The sequence below is a fragment of the Musca vetustissima genome, unplaced genomic scaffold, assembly GCF_032173495.1.
Source record: "Musca vetustissima isolate MV318-11 ecotype Yass unplaced genomic scaffold, APGP_CSIRO_Mvet_v1 utg39974, whole genome shotgun sequence".
Lineage (NCBI taxonomy): Eukaryota > Metazoa > Arthropoda > Insecta > Diptera > Muscidae > Musca > Musca vetustissima.
Window position 1 is genome coordinate 548 of NW_026885912.1, and position 23,647 is coordinate 24,194.

The following is a 23,647-nucleotide window of genomic DNA, read 5'->3' on the forward strand; positions in this document are numbered from 1 at the left end:
AAGAAGAAGATTAAATTTGAAAATGTTTTTTTTAAGATAACAAAAAAATTTGCTGATAGACAAGAAGCAGCAGATGACGGCAGAAGGAGAAGAAGAAGAGGGAAATTTTAAAAATAAAAATTAAATACCAATAGGATTTTACAAAATATTATAAAATTAAATATTGTTAACAAAAATATTTCTTCAAAAATAATAAGAAAATAAAAAATTAATTTCCAAACTAAAAATTCCAATTTTTTTGTTGATTTTTTTCAATTTTTTTTATATGAAAATTCTGTAATGCTGTAATGTTATTTTATTTTGTTTTTATTAATATTTAACCACTGTCATACAATAGCCACCAATGAACCCCCATATTTATTGGGAGAGGGGTTTAATAGTAGCTATCATATGGTGTGCCTAAATATGAATAAAAACTTGGATTAATGGGTTGGGCATGTGCATAATAAAATCCAGAAGCCGGATCTGGTGCTACTCAATCTAAGAAACCTGTATTGACCAATTTCTCCAAAAAGAACTTCACATCACCCAGTTCCGAATCTTTGATGCCCAATGATTTCAGCATACCCAAGTCGCCATTTTCCACGGCCATAAATACAGAGCGTAAATGTTCCAAATCGGATCTGAAAAGAAGAAAACAAAAATAAATTTTATTTAAAAATTTAAAATTATGCAATTAATAATTCAAAATGATTTTTCCGCCACAATAATTCTGAATAAAACCACACAACCTGAAACTAACCCACTCTGCCGGACGTATTGAAATAAATATGTATGCGGTGAACCATTTATAAAATTTAATTGAAATATTGAGGCTCTCCGCAATTTACATAACCCTGCAATTGCACAGTAGGAAAAATACAAATTCCGTGAAAAAATAATTTGAAATGAAAGTTGATTTTTCTGTGTCCCTTTCTTTCTGCTAATGTCTCGATATCGATGGTATATGTAGTAGGGTAAATGTGGGGAATGAAACAAACACTCATAAAAATAATACTGCAGTATGCCACTAGGATGTCTACACTACATGTGATGTTTTAACTCAATCTAGTGTAGACACGCCCACACATTCATAAAAGTCGATCTGTGTCTGATATGTAGCAAAGACTCAAACCATAAACTAATGATGTTGATAAGATTGTTGGTGAAATGAAGATGGTGCTGTGTAGCTAAAGTAATTATAAATAAAACCACGCCTGGGAAAATCCTTGAAAAATGTTTTTTTTTATAAAACCACGCCTGGGAAAATCCTTGAAAAATGTTTTTTTTATAAAACCACGCCTGGGAAAATCCTTGAAAAATGTTTTTTAATAAAACCACGCCTGGGAAAATCCTTGAAAAATGTTTTTTAATAAAACCACGCCTGGGAAAATCCTTGAAAAATGTTTTTTAATAAAACCACGCCTGGGAAAATCCTTGAAAAATGTTTTTTAATAAAACCACGCCTGGGAAAATCCTTGAAAAATGTTTTTTAATAAAACCACGCCTGGGAAAATCCTTGAAAAATGTTTTTTAATAAAACCACGCCTGGGAAAATCCTTGAAAAATGTTTTTTAATAAAACCACGCCTGGGAAAATCCTTGAAAAATGTTTTTTAATAAAACCACGCCTGGGAAAATCCTTGAAAAATGTTTTTTAATAAAACCACGCCTGGGAAAATCCTTGAAAAATGTTTTTTGGATTTACTCGAAAAATGTTTACGAGTAAATCCACGCCTGGGAAAATCATTGAAATAGGGTTTTTAATAAATCCACGCCTGGGAAAATCCATGAAAAATTATTTTAAAATAAACCCACTCCTAGGAAAAGTTCTTAATTTTTTTAAATAAGCCCAAATACTTGATGTTTTTTTTAAATAAGGCCAAGTTCTTGATTTTTTTAAATAAGCCCACGTCTAATATACGTTTAAATAAATCCACCTCTAGGAATAGTCCTTGAAAATATTTTTTAATAAATACACGCCTAGGAAATGTCCTTGAAAAATATTCTTAAATAAATCCATGCCTAGAAATAGTCCTTGAATATTATTTTTTTATATGTCCATACAATTAATGGTCCTTGAATAATTGTTTTAAATAAATCCTCGCAGTTAATGGGCCTTGAACATTATTTCTAAATACATCCACGCCTACGAATAGTCCTTGAACATATTTTTAAATAAATCCTGTCCTTAGATAGTCTTCGAAAAAGAATTTTAAATTACTCCCCCGTCTTTGAAATATATGTGTATATAAATCCGCACCCATAGTGCATTGTATGTACGGATATTTGCATGTGTGTCCCTTACAACAATAAAACTGCCATATGTATGTAAACCCTTATAACCTCGCCATCATGTTCATATCGCCATAGCTCCGACATCATGTTCATCAAAGTTAATTCCGCTTTTTGATTCTTAGAAATTGACATTTATGAAAAGCTCCCTTCACTCCAAACTCAAAAAGGGTATGCTAATTAACAGTTGCCATAGACCACAATATTTTGAAATATACCAGATTAATTAGAGGAATAAACTCGATTGAAAAGGACGAAAAATAATCCGCAGGATTAACTTCCACAAAATAAAATAAATGGTGATTCGTTGAGAGGATTATAAAAGTTGAATGGACTGATTTTGGGAAAGGAGAACTTAGTAACAATAGATGGGTATAGGAATAATGATTTTAATTTGATATACAATTTTCAAAGGAATAGGGTTAGGTTTAGGTTTTTGGGATAATAAGATGATATCATAATAACATTACGTTCGTAGAAGCGGTTCGAATTTTATTAATATTTTAATTAGTTATTTTTTTAATAGGTTTTACAAAAAAATTAAGGGCTAAATAAAATCTAAGGGAATAAAAGCACATTGATTCAGAATCTCAAGCTCGCAGGAGGAGTGAAATGTTCGCAAGTTGTTAAAATATTATTTTTTTTTTGAATGAATTTATTATTTACGTTTGTGTGGAGTTTTAAAAGTTCCACAATATCCGCAATTTCGCTTCACGAGTGTTTGTTTTTAATTCAATATTATTTTCCGTGTACGGTTCCCTCCATATATGTATGTTACTACCAATGGGTTGGTAGGGTAAATATAGGAGAGGAAAACAAAAACTCATAAATATAATTCCTCTGATTGCCACCAGAAGGTATGCTTTTATTCAATGTATTGGGGAGTCGCCCTGTGAGCGATCGTTAGCGAAGACTCAAGCCATGAATAACCATATTGATAACATTGTTGGTGAAGTAAAAATGGAGTTGTGGGCTGGTTGTTGCTATATTTAGTTAATGTGGGAAAACTGAAACATAATTTTAAAACAAAATTTGGTCGAAGAAAATGTAAATTTTGGGTACTGCTGATTTTAGATATTTGGCATCATCTTCAAAAAATTTTTTCTTCAAGAAATTTATCAAATGTTTCTCAAATTTCCAACAGTTTAAAATTTGAATTTATAATATCCGCAATTTCGCTTCACGAGTGTTTGTTTTTAATTCAATATTATTTTCCGTGTACGGTTCCCTCCATATATGTATGTTACTACCAATGGGTTGGTAGGGTAAATATAGTAGAGGAAAACAAAAACTCATAAATATAATTCCTCTGATTGCCACCAGAAGGTGTAGTTTTTATTCAATGTATTGGGGAGTCGCCCTGTGAGCGATCGTTAGCGAAGACTTAAGCCATGAATAATCATATTGATAACATTGTTGGTGAAGTAAAGATGGTGTTGTGTGCCGAGGTATTTCCTATATTTAGTTAATGTGGGAAAACTGAAACAGAATTTTAAAACAAAATCTGCTCGAAGAAAATTTCTATTTTAGGTCCCCATTGTGTCATTGCTAATTTTAGATATTTGGCATCATCTTGCAAAAAAGTTTTTTCTTCAAGAAATGTCTCAAATGTTTCTCAAATTTAAAATTTGAATATTTAAACGCTCAGTCGAGGAAGCGTAACCATTTTTTGACTTCATAATTCAATTCTGTTTTCCTAGAAGTATATTTTATTTATAAATGAAGTCCATTATAGTCTTCCTGAATAGAATGGTTATTTTACGCTTTTGTAACGATCTGAAAGCTTTTTATCCTCCTCCATAAATTTTTTCATTAAAAGGAAACTCACAATTGCGGAACGCATTATTTTTCCTCATTCATATCCTTTACGTTTTTATATTTCCTACACTTGAATATTTACGTATTTATATTTTCACATTCTTAACGAAGCATATCATTTCAATTTGTGCGTATTTCCTCCCACTCTCATCCATTTTTCATTAAATTATATTTCATGCCTACCATTACCCCTTTGAATTTGTATTGAGTTCCATGCGGCGTTCAATTTATTCCGCCAACTTACCTCATTAAATGCAATGCTGCACCGAAATCTTCAATCGTTTGCGATTCACTTAAGGCAATGGCCACCTTTTCTACACCACCCAAGGGGGAGAGGGCATCACGAGCCTTACTGCCAAAGAGCTTTTCCAAATAATTGGGTCCATGTGAAGCCAGTAAACTTTGCAGGAATGATGCGGTTTCTTCTACCGGTGGACGTTTGGCTGGAAAGAGAAAAAATGAAAGGGAAATTATTATAAAATTGGAAATAAATGAAAATCATTATGGCCATCCGTGGCCATAGGCCTGAATTTCTTAAAGAAACAATTGTTGAGCCACCACCAAGGCTATAGGCGTGGATTTTTTAAAGAAAAAAAATTTTGAGCCATCATCAAGGCCATAGGCGTGGATTTTTTTAAACAAATTTAATGAGCCATCATCAAGGCCATAGGCGTGGATTTTTTTAAAGAAATTTAAGGAGCCATCATCAAGGCCATAGGCGTGGATTTTTTTAAAGAAATTTAATGAGCCATCATCGGGCCATAGGCGTGGATTTTTTTAAAGAAATTTAATGAGCCATCATCAAGGCCATAGGCGTGGATTTTTTTAAAGAAATTTAATGAGCCATCATCAAGGCTATAGGCGTGGATTTTTTTAAAGAAATTTAATGAGCCATCATCAAGGCCATAGGCGTGGATTTTTTTAAAGAAATTTAATGAGCCATCATCAAGGCTATAGGCGTGGATTTTTTTAAAGAAATTTAATGAGCCATCATCAAGGCTATAGGCGTGGATTTTTTTAAAGAAATTTAATGAGCCATCATCAAGGCTATAGGCGTGGATTTTTTTAAAGAAAATTATTGAGCCACCATCGAGACCATAGGCGTGGATTTTTTAAAGAAATTTAATAAGCCACTATCAAGGCCATAGGCGTGGTTTCTTTAAAGAAATTTAATGAGCCACCATCAAAGCCATAGGCGTGGATTTTTTAAAGAAATTTAATGAGCCACTATCAAGGCCATAGGCGTGGATTTTTTTAAAGAAATTTAATGAGCCATCATCAAGACCATAGGCGTGGATTATATTAATGAAATTTAATGAGCCATCAACAAGGCCATAGGCGTGGATTTTATTAAAGAAATTTAATGAGCCATCATCAAGGCCATAGGCGTGGATTTTTTTAAAGAAATTTAATGAGCCATCATCAAGGCCATAGGCGTGGATTTTTTGAAAGAAATTTAATGAGCCATCATCAAGGCCATAGGCGTGGATTTTTTTAAAGAAATTTAATGAGCCATCATCAAGGCCATAGGCGTGGATTTTTTGTTAAGAAATTTAATGAGCTATCATCAAGGCCGTAGGCGTGGATTTTTTTTAAAGAAATTTAATGAACCATCATCAAGGCCATAGGCGTGGATTTTTTAAAGATATTTAATGAGCCACCATAAAGACCATAGGCGTGGATTTTTTTAAAGAAAATTATTGAGCCACCATCGAAACCATAGGCGTGGATTTTTTAAAGAAATTTAATGAGCCACCATCAGGGTCATAGGTGAGGATTTTTTTAAGAAATTTAATGACCCAAAAATCGACGACAAAGTTAATAGGTCAACTCAAGTTGTAATACATATTTACCAATGTAATTGTAAGTATGTAATGGGTGTACTTACATATTTACACATGTAATTGAGATAATCCAAATAATTAACAGCCAACAAAAAAGTAAAATCGCAATAAACTAAAAGTTCGGTTCTTTTTCTTATTCTTTTTCTTATATCCATTACTTTTTTCAAGAGGAAAATACCCCGAACATTCGAATTTATGTGTCGTGTCCAAATTAAGATATTAACACAGTAATTCTTGTTGTTGTATTTCTTCATGTCCCCGTCTTAACTTTAATTATCCAGCACATCGTTAATTTCTACAGAAATTTGCTGTTTATGGGCTACCACCATATTTTCTGACATTGTTGTAATTTTTGTTACTGCCCCATTTTTTTTAGAGATATCAGTCAATGGCAAGCATTTGTTATGCCGAAAACCCTCCAGCAGCATCATCCACAACAATTAGTCTTCAATTCCTTTTTTTGTTGCCCATTTACTTTTTTGTTGTTGTTGTTGGTACATTTCATTTTATTGCTGTTATTGTTGGAGGCCAAATTTTTAGTACTGCCATATTGTATCGGATGAAGGCAATATTGATGTGTATGGCGCAACTAGAAGAAAATAAGGTGGTCGTTTAAGATGTGAAGCTGTGGGATGAAGGGTCTAATTGAAGTATATAAATTTACTTATGGCCGTGTGGTCAACAAGTATGGGAGATTTTTCTGGCCTACTAGCCTTGAGGATTAAAGGAAGTTAAAGAAAACACTGTCTGGGAACCAAAATGTCAATGGCTTTGATTGGCTTTACACGGCAAATTCCAAGCTTATATTGGTACCTCTTTCATCTCAACTCCGCGGTGTCACCTGTAGTAGCTACTTTCAACACCCGTTGAAACAGTGAGCTGATATGTGCCGCGTGTTCACCCATAAGAACTATAAAAGAAATAGGTTGATGCGTCGGGTTAGTTGCCCACACTCGGAAAACCCCTCCTGCTATGAAAAAGCAAAGAAAAAGAAAACCAAACCCAACTAATGTTGACAACCTCCGCAAACGTATAATGGACCGAATCTGCACTTGTACAGAACAGGCACAGTTCTCGCCTTGGCGGATGTACTCAAAAAGTACAAAGCTGATATTGTTGCCTTACAGGAAATGCGATGGAAAGGGACATGCATAAGTAAACCATACGTTTACGCACTGTAATATAGCTGCCACGAAACGAGACATGAATTTGGCTTCGGATTTATGGTTAACAGGGAAAAAGTCCTCGTCTCCAGATTCACTCCAGTAGATTAGCGATTGCTATAATCCGTATAAAAACGAAGTTCTTCTACATCAGTCTCATTTGCGCCCATGCTCCGACCAAAGACAAAGCTGAGCAGACCAAAGACGCATTTTACGAGCACCTAGAAACAAACACAACAGGTAGTCAATGCCTTCTCCCCTCAACTAATCCACCTGCTTGACGAAAGCACTTCTTGTCCCGATAATAGTATAGGAGCACAATGGTAAAGAATTGCCATCAAATAGTGGCGGTGAAGAAGATACCCCAGAATTACCATCAAATAGTGGCGGTGGAGAAAATATCCCAGAACCAATAAGAGATACTGGTATGGAGTGTATTCTACGTATCCAAGATGAGGTCATAAAAGCAATTAATTGGCTCAAGAACAATAAAGCAGCAGGAGCTAAGGGGTACCATCCGAACTATTCAAGACTGGTGGTCAGATGCTGGTCAGGAGCATGCACCAGCTGATTAGTACAATTTGGCTAGAGGAATCCATGCCCAATGATTGGAACCTCAGCATCCTGTGTCCCATGCACAAAAAAGGAGACAAGACGATATGTACCACTATAGAGGAATTAACCTTCTTCCCATCGCATATAAAATGCTATCCAGTGTGCTGTGTGAACGATTGAAGCCAATGGTCAATGACATTATTGGACCATGCCAATGCGGCTTCAGACCTGGCAAATCCACCATTGACCAGATTTTCATTCTGCGCCAAATCCTGTAAGAGACCCACGAAAAATACATCGACACATACCACCTATTTGTCGACTATAAAGCCGCAATCGACAGCCCTATCCGTTCAGAGGAGTTTAAAGCAATGTCTACGTTTAGCATTTCTGCAAAATTAATACGGCTATGCAGGTTAACATTAAGTGGCACAAGGTCAGCAGTTAAAGTCGGAAAGGACCTATCGGAACCCTTCAATACCGAACGAGGATTCAGACAAGGTGACAGTTTGTCGTGTGATAGTTTTTAACATCCTGCTGGAAAAGGTCATACGAGACGCAAAGGTGAACAGAAATGGCACTCTGTACACCAAACAACACATGTTATTCGCCTACGCCGATGACATCGATATAATGGGTGGAACATTTCGAGCGGTAACAGCCACCTTTGGGCAAATTGAGAAGGAGTCTGTCAAAGTGGGTCTTGCAGTAAACGCCGAGAAGACCAAGCTGATGGTATCAACGCGCAAGACGTCCAGTAGACTCGGACAAACTGTGGAACTTGAGAACTACAGCTTCGAGGTAGTTAAAGATATGATATACCTTGGTACCGCCATAAATAAAACGAATGACATCAGTTTTGAAATTCGGAGAAGGATTGTGATGGCCAACAGGTGCTACTATGGTCTGAGCAAACAACTCAAATGCAATGCCACCTCCCGCCAAACCAAACTCACACTCTACAAGACGCTGATACTGATACGCTGATACCGTGATATTATATGGATTTGAAGCAGGGGTACTTACACAGGCAGATAAGGCAGCTCTTGGGGTGTTTGAAAGGAAAATTCTCCGAAAGAGCTATGGGCCGATCTGCGTTGACGGTGAATATCACCGTCGAATGAACCATGAGCTGTACCAGCTATTCTCGGACATCGGCATTGTTAGACGTATTGAGCTGCAGCGACTACGTTGGCTAGGACATGTTGTGAGAATGGATGGAGTTGTCCCAGCACAAAAGGCATATACAGGGTTGCCCATATTCGACGGACCCATCTGGCAACGCCATAACTTTTGACAGAGATGTCACATCGCTTAATGACATACCGCATTTGAAGCGTCAGTCCAAGCAGATTTTTACAACGCGAGCGCTCTGAAATAGTTGAAATTTACATTCAACAGAAGAAGTCAATTGTGAAAACTCAACGTGCTTTTAAAACGTTAAAAAATGTGAGAAGTGCGCCTTCTAAGAAGAGCATTAAGCGTTTATACGAAAAATTTTCGACTGGTAAGGCTCTTTCAGAGGTCATATAAAAGTCGACCAAGGCGATCGGCCGAGAATATCGCTGCAGTACGAGCCAGTGTTGAGAGGTCCCTAAGAACATCCCCAAAACGCCGTTCTCAGCAGTCGGGCATGGCTCGGTCCACTTTACAACGAATTATTCGCATTGATTTGCATGTGTTCCCGTACAAAATTTAATTGACGCAAAGAATGTTGCATGCGGACAAACCTCGTCGATTGGAATGGGCCCAAAGAGTCATCGAAATGGCCGAAGAAGACGAGCAATTTTGGAACAAAATTATCATGTCCGATGAAGCCCATTTCACATTGAATGGGACCGTAAATAAGCAATTTTTCTTCCAAAATGAAAATGATCATGCTGTTACCATCAATCAGGAGCGGTATCGCGACATGATGACCAATTTTGTGATGCCAATTATTCGTCGAAAGCGTATGAGGCAGTTCTGGTTTCAACAAGACGGCGCTCCACCGAACACAAGTCGCATAACAATCGATTTTCTGAAGAATTTGTTTCAGGGCCGTTTGATGTCGAAATGTTGGCAAAAACGATGGAAAGTGCAGCAAAAAGGGCACAATACGTCATCAACGCCAGAGGCGGCCATTTGAGAGATATCATATTCAAAAATTGATGTAAACAAATCTACTTGGAACCAATTAAATGATTAACCGCCAAATTTATATTTTTTTCTTTGATTTTTTTAAAAAACATGGGTCCGTCGAATATGTACAACCCTGTAAAAGCGAACCATCTGAGTGAACCAGAAGGGGAAGGCCACGAATAAGATGCAAAGATCAGGTGGAAGACAACATGGTCGAACATGGTCATTAAAATTGGAAAAACTGCGCAAATGACCGACGTGCCTAGAAATCTTTTTTAAGCTCGGCTTATGGAATGAAAGTTCTGTCACAAGCCAGCTAAGTAAGTAAGTAAATATTTTTGAAGAACCATCAATAAGGCGTGGATTTATTAAAAAATATTTTTCAAGGACGTTGATAAAAAAAAAATTTTTGTTCGGGGGCTATCTTTAAAAAGATATTGTTTCAATATATATATTTTTCAAGGGCTATCCCTAAGCGTAAAATAAACATTTGGCAAGGACCACGCGTAACCTAAGAGCTGTAGAATGTGTGCGATTACTTTTATTTCAATATTATGATATTATGACCTCTAACCATAATATGTAGTTTACGTATGTGGTAAATTATATCCTTTAAATAGAAATCAGTAGAAGAACCAACTATGAAGTACACCAAACCATCCCATCTTCCAACCAGACATTTGTCATTTAAACTACACAAGCATGTTTTGCCAAATATGTTTTCTAAAGAAGTTTTCATAAATAAATCCTTCCACTACGACTTATGGTTGATGAAATCTAAACAAAGGACTTGCATACTCAAATAACAACAATAGTGCAAGTGGATGTTGAATATTTTATGCCCGAATGGAGAAATACAAAACAAAAAGCTCACAACCACTAACTAACCAAGAAGATGCACAAATTTACGGAAACATGGACGTAACAAGGATTTTATTTTAAAAGGAAGACTAGTGGGATTTATGAGGGACAGTTGGGGATGACAGGGAAAATCATGTTAAGAAAGATAACCAAAATGTGTGCATCCTTTGGCTACGACGATCCTGTACTAAGCTCTGACAAGAAAAATGCCACACTATAAATCTCTGCACCATAACCATACATATATAACAAAATTCTACTACCACTACTACTATATGATTAGTAACCCACACAAGTACATTCGACTAAATTTCGTATTTTGTGTTTGTATCTGAATAATTCATTTATTGTTGCACTTCAACGTCTGCCACCCCTAAAGCGAATATTCCCCAATAGACGGAAACAATAATCCAATACACAGAACAAATTGCATTTTTTCGGGTTTAAACTTCAATGCTCACTTCTAAATACTGGGGCAAATGAAGCGGTAGTATTTATATGTGTGTGGGAGTGTGTGTGTGTTAGGGAATTGTATGGATATTGCATGAGTCGGGGATATCATGAATATTACATTACCAACATAACTATCCAGAGGACAATTGCTTAAATTGGAAATCTACTTCAAAAAGTCTGGTAATTTTCAGCAAAATGCCAAATAAGTCGGTGTGGAAAATGTCACAGGATCAAGGGTAATAACACTAAAATAAAGCTGTTTGTTTTCAAATATGAATGAGCTTTTGTAAAACAAATACTCAAGTGGCTTATTGTCCTTTGAGGAGCAACATAGGGAATACCAAAGATCAACTGGTATGCTAGACCAGACCCTGTTATTAATAAGCGAAGAATTTAAATACTTGTTGGATGTTTAAAAATATTCCTTTATCATAGATTTCAGTCTGCGCAGATTTAAAAAAAAAATTTTTTCAAGGATTTCAATAGGCGGATTTTGTAAGGAATATTTTTTCAGGGACTTTCAACAGGCCTGGATTTTTTATATTTGAATATTATATAGAATATTTGTTCTAGGACTTTCAGTAGGCGTGAATTTTCCAACGAATATTTTTAAGGACTTTAATAGACGTGGATTCTACAAGGACTTCAATAGGCGTGGATTCTACAAGGACTTCAATAGGCGTGGACATTTTAAGAATATTTTTTAAGGACTTCAATAGGCGTGGATTGTACAAGGACTTCAAAAGGCGTGGATTGTACAAGGACTTCAAAAGGCGTGGATTCTACGAGGACTTCAATAGGCGTGGATTTTTTAAGAATATTTTTTAAGTACTTCAATAGGCGTGGATTTTTTAAAGAATATTTTTCTAGGACCTTCTGTTGGCGTGGATTTTTCAAAGAATATTTTTTAAGGACTTCAATAGGCGTGGGTTTTTTTAAGAATATTTTTTTTGACCTTCTATTGGCGTGGATTTTTCAAAGAATATTTTTCACGGACCTTCTATTGGCTTGGATTTTTCAAAGAATATTTTTTCTAGGACCTTCTATTGCCATGGATTTTTCAAAGAATATTTTTTCTATGACCTTCTATTGGCGTGGATCTTAAGGACTTCAATAGCGGGAGATTTTTTAGAGAATATTGTTTCTAGGACCATCCATAAAGCGTGGATTTATTAAGAAATATCTTTCAAGGACCTTCAATTGACGTTGAATTAATTTAAAAAAAAATGTTCAAAGGGTCATTCATAAGACGTGGATTTATTAATAAATATTTTTTCAAGGACCACCCAAAAGGCGAGGATTTATTAATAAATATTTTGTTTCGAGGACCATCCACAACCTGGATTTATTAACAATTTTTATTAAGGACCATCCATAAGGCGTGGATTTATTAACATTTTTTTTCAAGGACCTTCCATAAGGCGTGGATCCATGTGCGTCGGTCTTTTGCGCAGTTTTTCCAATTTGAAAGACCATCAGCTGATTCGCTTTTATATACCTTCTGGGCTGGGGCATCTTCATTCATTCTCACAACATGACCTAGCAAACGTAGTCACTGGAGCTCAATACCTCTAACAATATCGATGTCAGAGAATAGCTGGTACAACTCATGGTTCATTCGACGGCGATATTCACCGTCAACACTCCAAGAGCTGCCTCATCTGCTTGCGTAAGTACCCATGCTTCAGATCCGTATAACAGCACGGGTAGTATCACAGTCTTGTAGAGTGTGAGTTTGGTCTGGCGTGAGATGGCCTTGCTTTTGAGTTGTTTGCTCAGACCATAGTAGCATCGGTTGGTCATCACTATCCTTCTGATGTCATTCGTTTAATTTATGGCGTTACCAAGGTATATAAAATCTTTGACTAACTCGAAGATGTAGTTCTCAAGTTCCACAGTTGGTCCGAATCTACTGGACGTCTTGCGCGTTGATACCATCAGCTTAGTCTTCTCGCCGTTTACTTCCAGACCCACTTTGGCAGACTCCTTCTCAATTTGTTCAAAGGTGGCTGTTACCGCTCTCAATGTTCGACCCATTATGTCGATGTCATCGGCGTAGGCGAGTAACATGTGTTGTTTGGTGTACAGAGTGCCATTTCTGTTCACTTTTGCCTCCTGTATGACCCTTATCCAGCAGGATGTTAAAAAGGTAACACGACAAACTATCACCTTATCTGAATCCTCGTTCGGTATTAAAGGGCTCCGAGAGGTCCTTTCCGACTTTAACTGCTGATCTTGTGCCTGTTAAATTTATCTTGCATAGCCGAATTAATTTTGCAGGAATGTCAAACGCAAACATGGCTCTGAATGGATAGGACTGTCGAATGCGGCATAATAGTCGACGAATAGATGGAATGTGTCGATGTGTTTTTCGTGGGTTTTTTTCCAGGATTCGACGCAGAGTTAAAATCTGGTCAATGGTGGATTTGCCAGGTCTGCAGCCACATTGGTATGGTCCAATAATGTTATGGACCATTGGCTTCCGTCGCTCACACAGTACGCTGGATAGCACTTTTTATGCGATGGGAAGGAGACTTATTCCTCTATAGTTGGCACATATCGTCTTGTCTTCTTTTTTGTGCTCGGGACACAGGAAGGTTCCATACACAAAAAGCATCCTGTGTCAATGGACATGCATTCTTCTAACCAAATTGTACTAATCAACTGGTACATGCTCCTTACCAGCATCTGACCACCAGCCTTGAATAGTTCCGCTTTTAACCCATCGGCAACTGCTGCTTCTTTGTTCTTTAGCCTATTGATTGCTATTTTGACTTAATTTTGTCTAGGTGGTATACACTCTATAGCGTCATCTATTATTGGTTCTGGGGTATCCACTGCACTACTACTATTTGATACCAGAAGTATTTCAAAATGCTCCTTTCAGATCCTCAGCACGCTTTCTGTATCTGTCACCAGGTTTCCTTCTTTATCTCTACAGGAGGATGTGCCCGCACCAAAGCCTTCGTTTTGGTGTTTTACCCGTTGGTAGAATTTTCGGACTTCATTCTGACTCCTGTACATCTCGATTTGCTCACGCTCACGTTTTTCTTGTTCTTTCGTATTTTTTCTGAAAATACGTTTCTCCTCTCTCCTTTACTCATGATAGTTCTCCATCGCATTACGTGTTGCTACTGCCCGCAGGGTTGCCCTGCGTTTTTTAATTCAGTAGCATTACGACACTCCTGATCGTAGCATGGATTTCTTGATGGTGGTCTTTGGTACCCAAGTGTTGCTTTTGCTGCAGTTTGTAGGGAGTGGGCAATTCTCTGCCATTGTGCTTCTATATTATTATCGGGACAGGGGGTGATTTTGTCCAGCAATTGGGTATGTTGGGCGGAGTAGGCTTCTGCTATCTGTTATGTTTGCAGCTTTTCGACGTCAAATTTCCGTGTTACATTAGATCACACCTTTGCTGCTACATTAAGACGGGTGCGTACCTTGGCTGCCACAAGGTAATGGTCCGAATCGATATTCGCTCTATGGTCTGTTCATCTTTATCTTCGGTCGGAGCATGGGCGCAAATGAGGCTGATGTAGAAGAACTTCGTTTTTATACGGATTATAGCAATTCGCACATCTACTGGAGTGAATCTGAAGACGAGGTCTTTTATTCTCCTGTTAACCATAAATCCGCAGCCAAATTCATGTCTCGTTTCATGTCAGCTATAATACCGGGCGTAATCGTCTGATTTACTTACGCCAGTCATTTTCCATCGCATTTCCTGTAAGGCAATAATATCGGCTTTGTACTTCTTGAGTACATCCGCCAAAGCGAACACTGCGCCTGTTCTGTACAACGTGCGCACATTTCAAGTGCAGATTCGCTGATCGTGGTCCTTTATACGTTTGCGGAGGTCGTCAAAATTAGGTGGGTTTGGTTTTCTATTTCTTTGATTTTTCATAGTAGGGTAAACTCGCGGCACATATTACCTCACTAATTCATCGGTTGATAAAAATAGCTCCCCAGATGGCACCATATATTTCATACTGTAGACATTTTTCCAAAAATTTATTTATTTTACGTTTTCTATCATAAAAGTCATAATCTTTTACCGCAATCTGCTGCATTTTTTTTTATTCGTTATGCCACAATGGATTATGTAAAAACCCATTCAAACCCATTCATGGTCGAACAAATATTTTATTTGCTTTATGTATGGATATATGTATTTAAAAAAAAAACCTTGTAATCCTAAAGATTTGTAAGAACACTTTCATTACACTGGCTTCGAACAATACCCCGGCTGGGGAGTTGTAAAACGAACACGAACAATTTGTGTAATAAAACACAAAGGCAGAGAATGTAATAAATGTTTAAAAAGGGAATGTAAAAGCAAAAATTGTTTTTTTTTTTTTGGTTTTTAAAATGTGATTTTTTTTTATTAAATTTATGTTCCTTGAAATATAATTATTATTTACATTAGCTTTAAAATTGTGGGATATTGTAGGAAGGCGGATATTTGCTATGTTATAATATGATATATCTACAATTTGAGGGAAGGCATACGGTTGTTCTATAAATAAGAGTATGTTATAGAGGACCACAATACTCCATGGTTTATAAAAAACATGAGGAATTTTATTGTAGAGAACGATAAGGTCCTTCACCTTAGCAAAATGTAGTTTCCAAAAAAAAATACAGGCTTGTTCGAATATTATTTGATTAAATTTCACGTTATTGAATATTCTAGTCTTTAAACAGATTCAGGTATATAGAACTGGGGAATTTGAAAAATACTATTTAAAATATATACGATTGCATATCTTGGAAAAAAATCCTAAAAGCCATAACCATAAGGCTTATGTAACTTGAGAAATGCTGTAGGACCTTCAGGCGTGGCCATTTTAGAAACTATTTTGAGAATCTTACCAAGGCCAAGTGGCGTGATTTTTTACATAAGCTCATCAAGGCTAGGAGCAATGTTTTGTTTTAAATATTTTAATAAGCTCGCCAAGACCGAGAGGCGTGGACCAAATTCGTTTCATACTATTTGGAGTCGATTTACAAATATCCGGTCGTCCGTCGCCTGTCTGCCTGTCAGTTGCACATGATAACTCTCGAAGGGAGTAACCGATTTCATTAAAAATTTACACAATATTGTTTCTTACATACATAGTTAAAGTTCGAAGATGGGGAATATCGGTACACTCCCTCTTGCACCTCCACCACAAGGGTCAACATTTTTAATGTTTATGAATTCAATCATAGGCAATGGAATGCCCGATTTAAACCAAACAATGCACAACTTATTATAATTATCAAACCTAGATCAAATTAGAAGGTGGGATCCATTGCTCCACTCTTTCTGGTATATTAAATTCAAAAACTCTTTGATAAAAATATACACCTTATATAAAGCGAATAATAAAACCTGTGTGTAATTCCGAGGACCTCCGCAAACCATAGGCTCAAGGTATATCTCTGTCGGCGACACCGACTGACACTTATGTACTTGTTTATTTAAAACTTCATTTGAACTTTCTAAGACCTTTAACACCTCTAGATATTTAAAATATTTATAGAAACTGTATAAGGAAAAAAGTGATGGTTTTTTTTCTCGATTCCGTGAATTTTTGTTGGGGACGGGCATGGTTTCCGATTACTGGTACGTCCGATTCCAAAAATTCCAACAGCATTCAAAGACTACATGTCTGGCTCCGGTATGGACTAGGATTATTAACATCGCACAAAAATTAAATATATTAAATTTAATTTTTGATAAATTCTATATTTTCCACCATAAACCGGGTTAGAACATAAGAAAAGCCTTGACCGATTGCATTTATTTTAGTTCATACGGTAGTTATATACACACAGAATAACGTGCTAAATATTTTGAGAAGTACAATAGGGCCTAAAGGCCTGGACATTAAATATTATTATAAGAAGCTCACCAAGACCAGGAGGCATGGGATATTTTAACAATATTTTGATAAGATCGCCAAGGCTAGGAGGAGTAGATTTTTGACATGTATTTGTATAAGTTCACCAAGTCCAAGAGGCGATAATTTTTTTCAGAATATTTTGATAAGCTCATAAAGGCAAAGATGCGTGGGTTTTTGAAGAATATTTAGGGGATCAAATTGAACAAAAACTTAATTTTTGTCTGGTTTTCAAGTTGTTCTCTAGACTACAGTTATTACTCGAACATCACAAAATTTTACACGGGCCATGACAATTTTTATAGTCAATAACCGCGATATGAATTTTTACATGATATTCGGATTATGGTCAAGAATCAAATTATTATATATTTGGAGAAGCTTTATGAAAAATAGTTGTATTTGTGTAAAGACTATCAAAGTTTTAGGGGATACTTGTTCAAGGACTATTATACCAATGATAATGAATTTGAATTTTTTAATAAAAAACATTTTTCAAGGACTATCGAAAAAATAAACATGGACTTTTATGGAATTTTCTTCAAGGTCCATGAGAGAAGCAGCAGTGGATTTACAAATGTTTGTTAAGGACTGTCAGAACTATTAGCTGCGAATTATAATATTTTTCTAGAACTTCTACAGTTATAGGTCTGAACATTGTATGCACTATTTTTCAAGGATTATCAGGACATTTAAGGCAATTTTGGGGGCCAAGACATGTAGATTATTCATTAATATTTATCTTACAGTCGTGATAAGGGGTTTTTATGAACTATTTTAAGGGTTATCAGAGCTATAAACTCGGTGTTAATTAATAATATCTGTTCAAAGACGATGAGACGACGACTGTAAAGTTTTAAAAATCCAGGAACAAAGCTTGGATTTTGAAGGAATATTTTTAGCGCCTATCAGATCTGTATGCGTGGATTATTAAGTAATATTTATTACTGGTTATCAGATCTATAAGCGTAGATTTCTTAACAATTATTTTTCAAGGACTATCTGAGATTGTATGGTACTACTTTTCCAAGGACTATCATTGCTATTCGTGTTCATTTTAAAGAAAATTTATTGAAGGGAAATCAGATATGCTTCCAGGATTTTCAGGAAATTAATACTTTTGAAGAAATATTTTTTCGAGGATCAGTGTTGACAAACCAATACGGAATTCTCGAAAAATATTTGTTTCAGGGCAATAAACGTGATTTTTTAAGTAATATTTTGTTATGGACTATCAGTGAAATACGTGTCGATTTTATAAAGAATATTTTCAAGGACTATCGGAGCTATAAGCGAGGATTTTTTTCACGGGTTTTTTCTTTTACATATTTTTCAAAATACTGATTATACAAAAGGAATTTTTCTATAGATACTAACTCAATAAACTTTCAGTCACTAAAATTTTGCCAATATTATTTCTGTTATTATTCTTTAGAATTACTTTAAATATTGACCCCTTTTCAATTTCCATTACTCTCACATTTTCTAATTTCCCATTAGCATTATTTATATTTTATATATATTTTGATACTTGAAAACATTTTTATGCATAACCTCATAATCAGCCTCATCTGTTCGCACATCTTAAAATATTTGCTTTCAAAAATTTACTGCCTTCGCTCTCTCCGGGATTTTTAATTGAAAATTGTCATTGACATATTATGCATCAGTATAAAGGGCATCCTTGTTCTTGCCCTCCGGGAAGTGATAAATTTTCCTTCTTTTTTTCTGTGGCTACTTCAAACAAATATTGGAAGATCCATGGAAACCAAACAACATTACCACATGAACACATACACACGTACTTCATCAATACATTGTTAAGTAATTGAATTTTTATACTCAAAGGATTTTCTGTGGGTTATGCTGTCACATACGTGAGAGTGAGGGTTCGGGGGGTTTCTGCGGGTTTGTGGTTCATTGTTTGTGTTGGGCTATGTGTCTGGCTGTGTGTTGAGTAAAGTATCTGCAAATTCACTCAAGCATATGTGACCTCTAAACTTTGATTGGCAAAAACCCCAAAAAAACATGACACACAAAGATAAAGAGGGGAAGAGACAGCGGAAGAAGGGATGTGGGCTGATTGCATTTCATTGGAGAAAACATTAAATAAATGAATGAATGAATCGAATACTAGCAACGCCTGCATCAGTGGTCACACATGGCCAAGAGACATCCACACACACATATATATATATATATATATATCTACTCACATTGTAATTTGAACGTCATGTGTTGCATTCTAAGCTTTGTTGTTCTTATCTATGACTATGAATTGGCCTGTGTGTGTTTTCAAGTTTTTATGTACATGTGTCTGGTTGCTTGTCATGTATGTGTTTAGAATTTATTATCGAGTATGTATGTTGCCTGCTTATTTGACAAAACCAATACCAAACAGTACAATTCCGATACACTTCGATCCCCTTTGCCATTTTGAGTGTGAACTATATTGTCACCCGTAAGCATAGAAAGGAAATAAATTGAAGCTACAATCGTATTAGCAGATGGAAGCCAAACAATGCGGATGCTACCACAATTTTGACAATACCCCATGACTAGCTGTGTCGTGTTAGCAGGGATGCCCTGAGGAGGTCATCACAGTATTGATCTATGAAGAATATTGTTTACATTGTGAGAAATGGACTACAGTAGAAATGTGGCGTAATCGCAGGGATTTTTAAATCAAATTTTTGTCAAGGATTATTGATGTCATATGAATAAATTTTTTAAGAATATTTTCTAAAGGATTTTCAGAGCCACAAGCGTGGATTTTTAGGAATATTTTCTAAAGAACTATCAGAGCCAGAGTGGATTTTGAAAAATATTATCTAAAGGGCTAAGTCAACTAAGTGTGGATTTTTAAATAATATATTTTCAAGGACTCTCGAGCCAAAAAACGAGGGTTGTTAGAAAATATTTTTGCAGATCACAAAGCAGGGATTTTTAAAGAATATTTTCTAAAGGACTGTCGAATAACAAAGTGTGGATTTTTAAAAAAGTACTTTTCCAAGGACTATCAGACTATCAAGCGTGGATTTTTCCAAGGACTATCAGCACACTAAGCATGGATTTTAAATGGAGATTTTAAAGAAGATTTTTCCAAAACGTGGATTTTTTAAAGAATATGTTTCTAAGGTCTATCAGATCACTTATCGTATATTTTTAGTGAATATTTTTCTAAGGACTATCAGACTACTAAGCGTGGATTTTTCCAAGGACTATCAGACCACTGAGGGTAGAATATTTTTTCATGGACTATCAGTTCATTAAGCGTGGATTATTAAACAATATTTTTCCAAGGATTATCCTTGGAATATTTTTCCAAGGACTATTAGGCCAGGAAGCGTAGATTTTAACAGCAGATTTTGCCAAAAACTATGTTTCTAAGGACTATCAGACCAGTGAGCGTGAAATATTTGTCCAAGAACTATTAGCCTACTAAGCTTGGCTTTTTAAAGATAATTTTTCCCAAGCGTGAGTTTTAAGAATATTTTTCACAAGCGTGAATTTTTAAAAAATATTTTTCTCAAGCGTGGATTAAAAACAAATTTAAGGACTATCAGACCACTAAGTGTAGATTTTTTCAAGGACTTTCAGACCACTGAAGGTGGAATATTTTTCCAAGGACTATTAGACCACTGAACGTGAATATTTTTTTCAAGGACTATCAGACAACTAAGCGTTAATTTTTTAAGAAGAATTTTCCAAGAGCAATCGGAGCACTAAGCGTTGATTTTTTATTAATTACTTTTTCAAGGACTAGCAGATCACTATGCGCGAATTTTTAGGCCTTGAAAAAATATTTAGGTCTTCAGAAAATATCTTTAAAAATCCACGCCTATTTTAGGCCTTGAAAAAATATTTAGGTCTTCAGAAAATATTCTTTAAAAATCCACGCCTACTTTAGGCCTTGAAAAAATATTTAGGTCTTTTGAAAATATTCTTTAAAAATCCACGCCTATTTTAGACCTTGAGAAACTATGTAGGTCTTCAGAAAATATTCTTTAAAAATCCACGACTATTTTAGGCCTTGAAAAAATATTTAGGTCTTCAGAAAATATTCTTTAAAAATCCACGCCTATTTTAGGCCATAATGAAATATTTAGGTCTTCAGAAAATATTCTTTTAAAATCCACGCCTATTTTAGGCCTTGAAAAAATATTTAGTTCTTCAGAAAATATTCTTTAAAAATCCACGCCTATTTTAGTCCTTGAAAAAAATATTTAGGTCTTCAGAAAATCATTAAAAAATCCACGCCTATGGTAGCTTAAAAAAAATCATTAAAAAATCCACGCCTATGGTAGCTTAAAAAAAATCTTTAAAAAATCCACGCCTATGGTAGCCCTTAAAAAAAATAAAAATCCACGCCTATGGTAGCCCTGAAAAAAATAAAAATCCACGCCTTCGCTAGCTTTAAAAAATAATCATTAAAAATCCACGCCTATGGTAGCCCTGAAAAAAATAAAAATCCACGCCTTCGCTAGCTTTAAAAAATAATCATTAAAAATCCACGCCTATGGTAGCCCTGAAATAATAATCTTTAAAAAATCCACGCCTATGGTAGCCCGGAAAAAAATCTTTAAAAAATCCATGCCTATGTTAGCCCTGTAAAAACAATCATTAAAAAATCCACGCCTATAGTAGCCCTGAAAAAATAATCATTAAAAAAATATTCTTTATGAAATCCCCGCCTTTATTAGCCCTGAAAAAACAATCATTAAAAAATCCACGCCTATGGTAGCCCTGAAAAAATAATCATTAAGAAAAAATATTCTTTAGAAAATCCCCGCCTTTAGTAGCCTCGAAAAAAATATTCTTTATAAAATCCACGCCTTTAGTAGCCTTGAAAAAATATTGTTTATAAAATCCACGCCTTTAGTATCCATGAAGAAATATTCTTTATAAAATCCACGCCTATTTTAAGCCTTCAAAAAATATTCTTTAAAAAGTCACGCCTATTTTAAGCCTTCAAAAAATATTTCTTAAAAATCCACGTCAATGGTAGCCTTGAAAAAATATTCTTTAAAAAATCGAAGCCCTTGAAAAATAATCTTTAAAAAACTATGTCTAATGTAAAAAATGTCATGCCAAGTATTACAAAAGCTACACGTGTCCTTGGTCCTTGACAATTTTTGTTTGTATTTTTACAAAGATTTGTTCATTTCATTTTCCTAAAAAATCAAATCGTTTCCATTGTCAAAAAATTTTCCGACATCTATCCATGATTTTAAAATATTTTTAATTTTTTTTATTTCATTTTGAAAAATTAAATAAAATAACAATTTGATTGCCCACTTACCTGCAGTACACAATCTTGCATCCTCATCATAACCATCCGAACAATCCGGAGCACCATCGCACAGATATTGAATTGATATACAATTTCCATCACCGGGACACTTAAAGGGTTCATAAGGATGGCAGGCATCTGCAAATAGGAAAGAGAAAATGGAAACAATGATAATGAAATAAAATTGAATGGGAAAAAACAAATAATATTGAATAAAATGTAAATTAAATAAATTGCAGTTTTGTTGTTGTCAAGTTGTAGTGACAGTAACGAATTAGAGTGAGTATGAGGGTGCTGAGAGACGCTCTGACAGACACTCAAATAAATTTAATTAAATTGTTAGACAGGTATTATTTCACTATAAGATGGAAGGCATGTAACTACAAGCTGGTCGTATTATTGAAGGATTGAAGAAGGCTTTTAAGAATATTTTTTTCAGACGTAGACGTGTGGATTTTTGAAAGAATAATTTTCAGGACCTAATTTAAGCGTGATCTTTTTATACCCTCCACCATAGTATGGAGGGTATATTAGTTTTGTTTTTCCGTTTGTAACGCATCGAAATAATCATTTCCGACCCTATAAAGTATATATATTCTTGATCAGCGTAAAATTCTATGACGATCTAAGCATGTCCGTCTGTCCGTCTGTCTGTTGTAATCACTCTAGCGTCTAAACGAATTGAGATAGAGCCCCAAAATTTTGCATAGAGTCGTCTTTTATCTGCAGGCAGGTCAAGTTCGAAGATGGGGTATATCGGTCCTCGTTTAGGCATAGCTCCCATATAAGGGTACCCCCCAATTTTGAGGTCTTGAGCGTGTTCTTCAACCGAATTCGCTGAAATTTGGTACTTTGAGTTCTTATTAGGTACTAAATATCCCTATTAAAAATTATAAATATAGGTCCACTTTTTCTGGTACCCCCCATATAAAGGTACCCCTCAATTTTCGGTATTTTGGGGTTCTTGAGCGCGTTTTTCAACCGAATTCGCTGAAATTTGCTACATTGGGTTCTTATTGGGTACTAAATGTCTCCACGGAAAATTATAAATATAGGTCCACTTTTTCTGGTAGCCCCCATATAACGGTACCTCATAATTTTGAATATTTTGAGGATTTTGATCGTATTTTTCCGCCGAATTAGCTATAATTTAGTATTTTGAGTTCTTAATAGGTCTCAAATCTCTCCACAAAAGATTATGAATATAATTTTCGGTATTTTAGGGTTCTTGAACGCGTTATTCAACCGAATTTGCTGCAAATTGGTATTTTGTAGTCGTATATGGTACCAAATCTCCCTACCAAAAATTATTAATATTCGCCCCCATTTTGGGGTAGTCCCCATCGAACCCCCTTTTTATACCCTCCACCATAGTATGGAG

General features: G+C 35.5%; 1 protein-coding gene across 1 annotated transcript; it reads right to left on the reverse strand.

The window, feature by feature from the left end:
* Positions 1-378: 378 nt before the first annotated feature.
* Positions 379-22,404, reverse strand: LOC133333261 (IDLSRF-like peptide; the record flags this gene model as incomplete). Its single annotated transcript, XM_061541576.1, has 3 exons — positions 379-623; positions 4,336-4,534; positions 22,276-22,404. Coding segments are annotated over 3 exons (476 nt in total), but the record flags the coding sequence as incomplete, so codon positions are not given.
* Between the last annotated feature and the right edge of the window lie 1,243 nt (positions 22,405-23,647).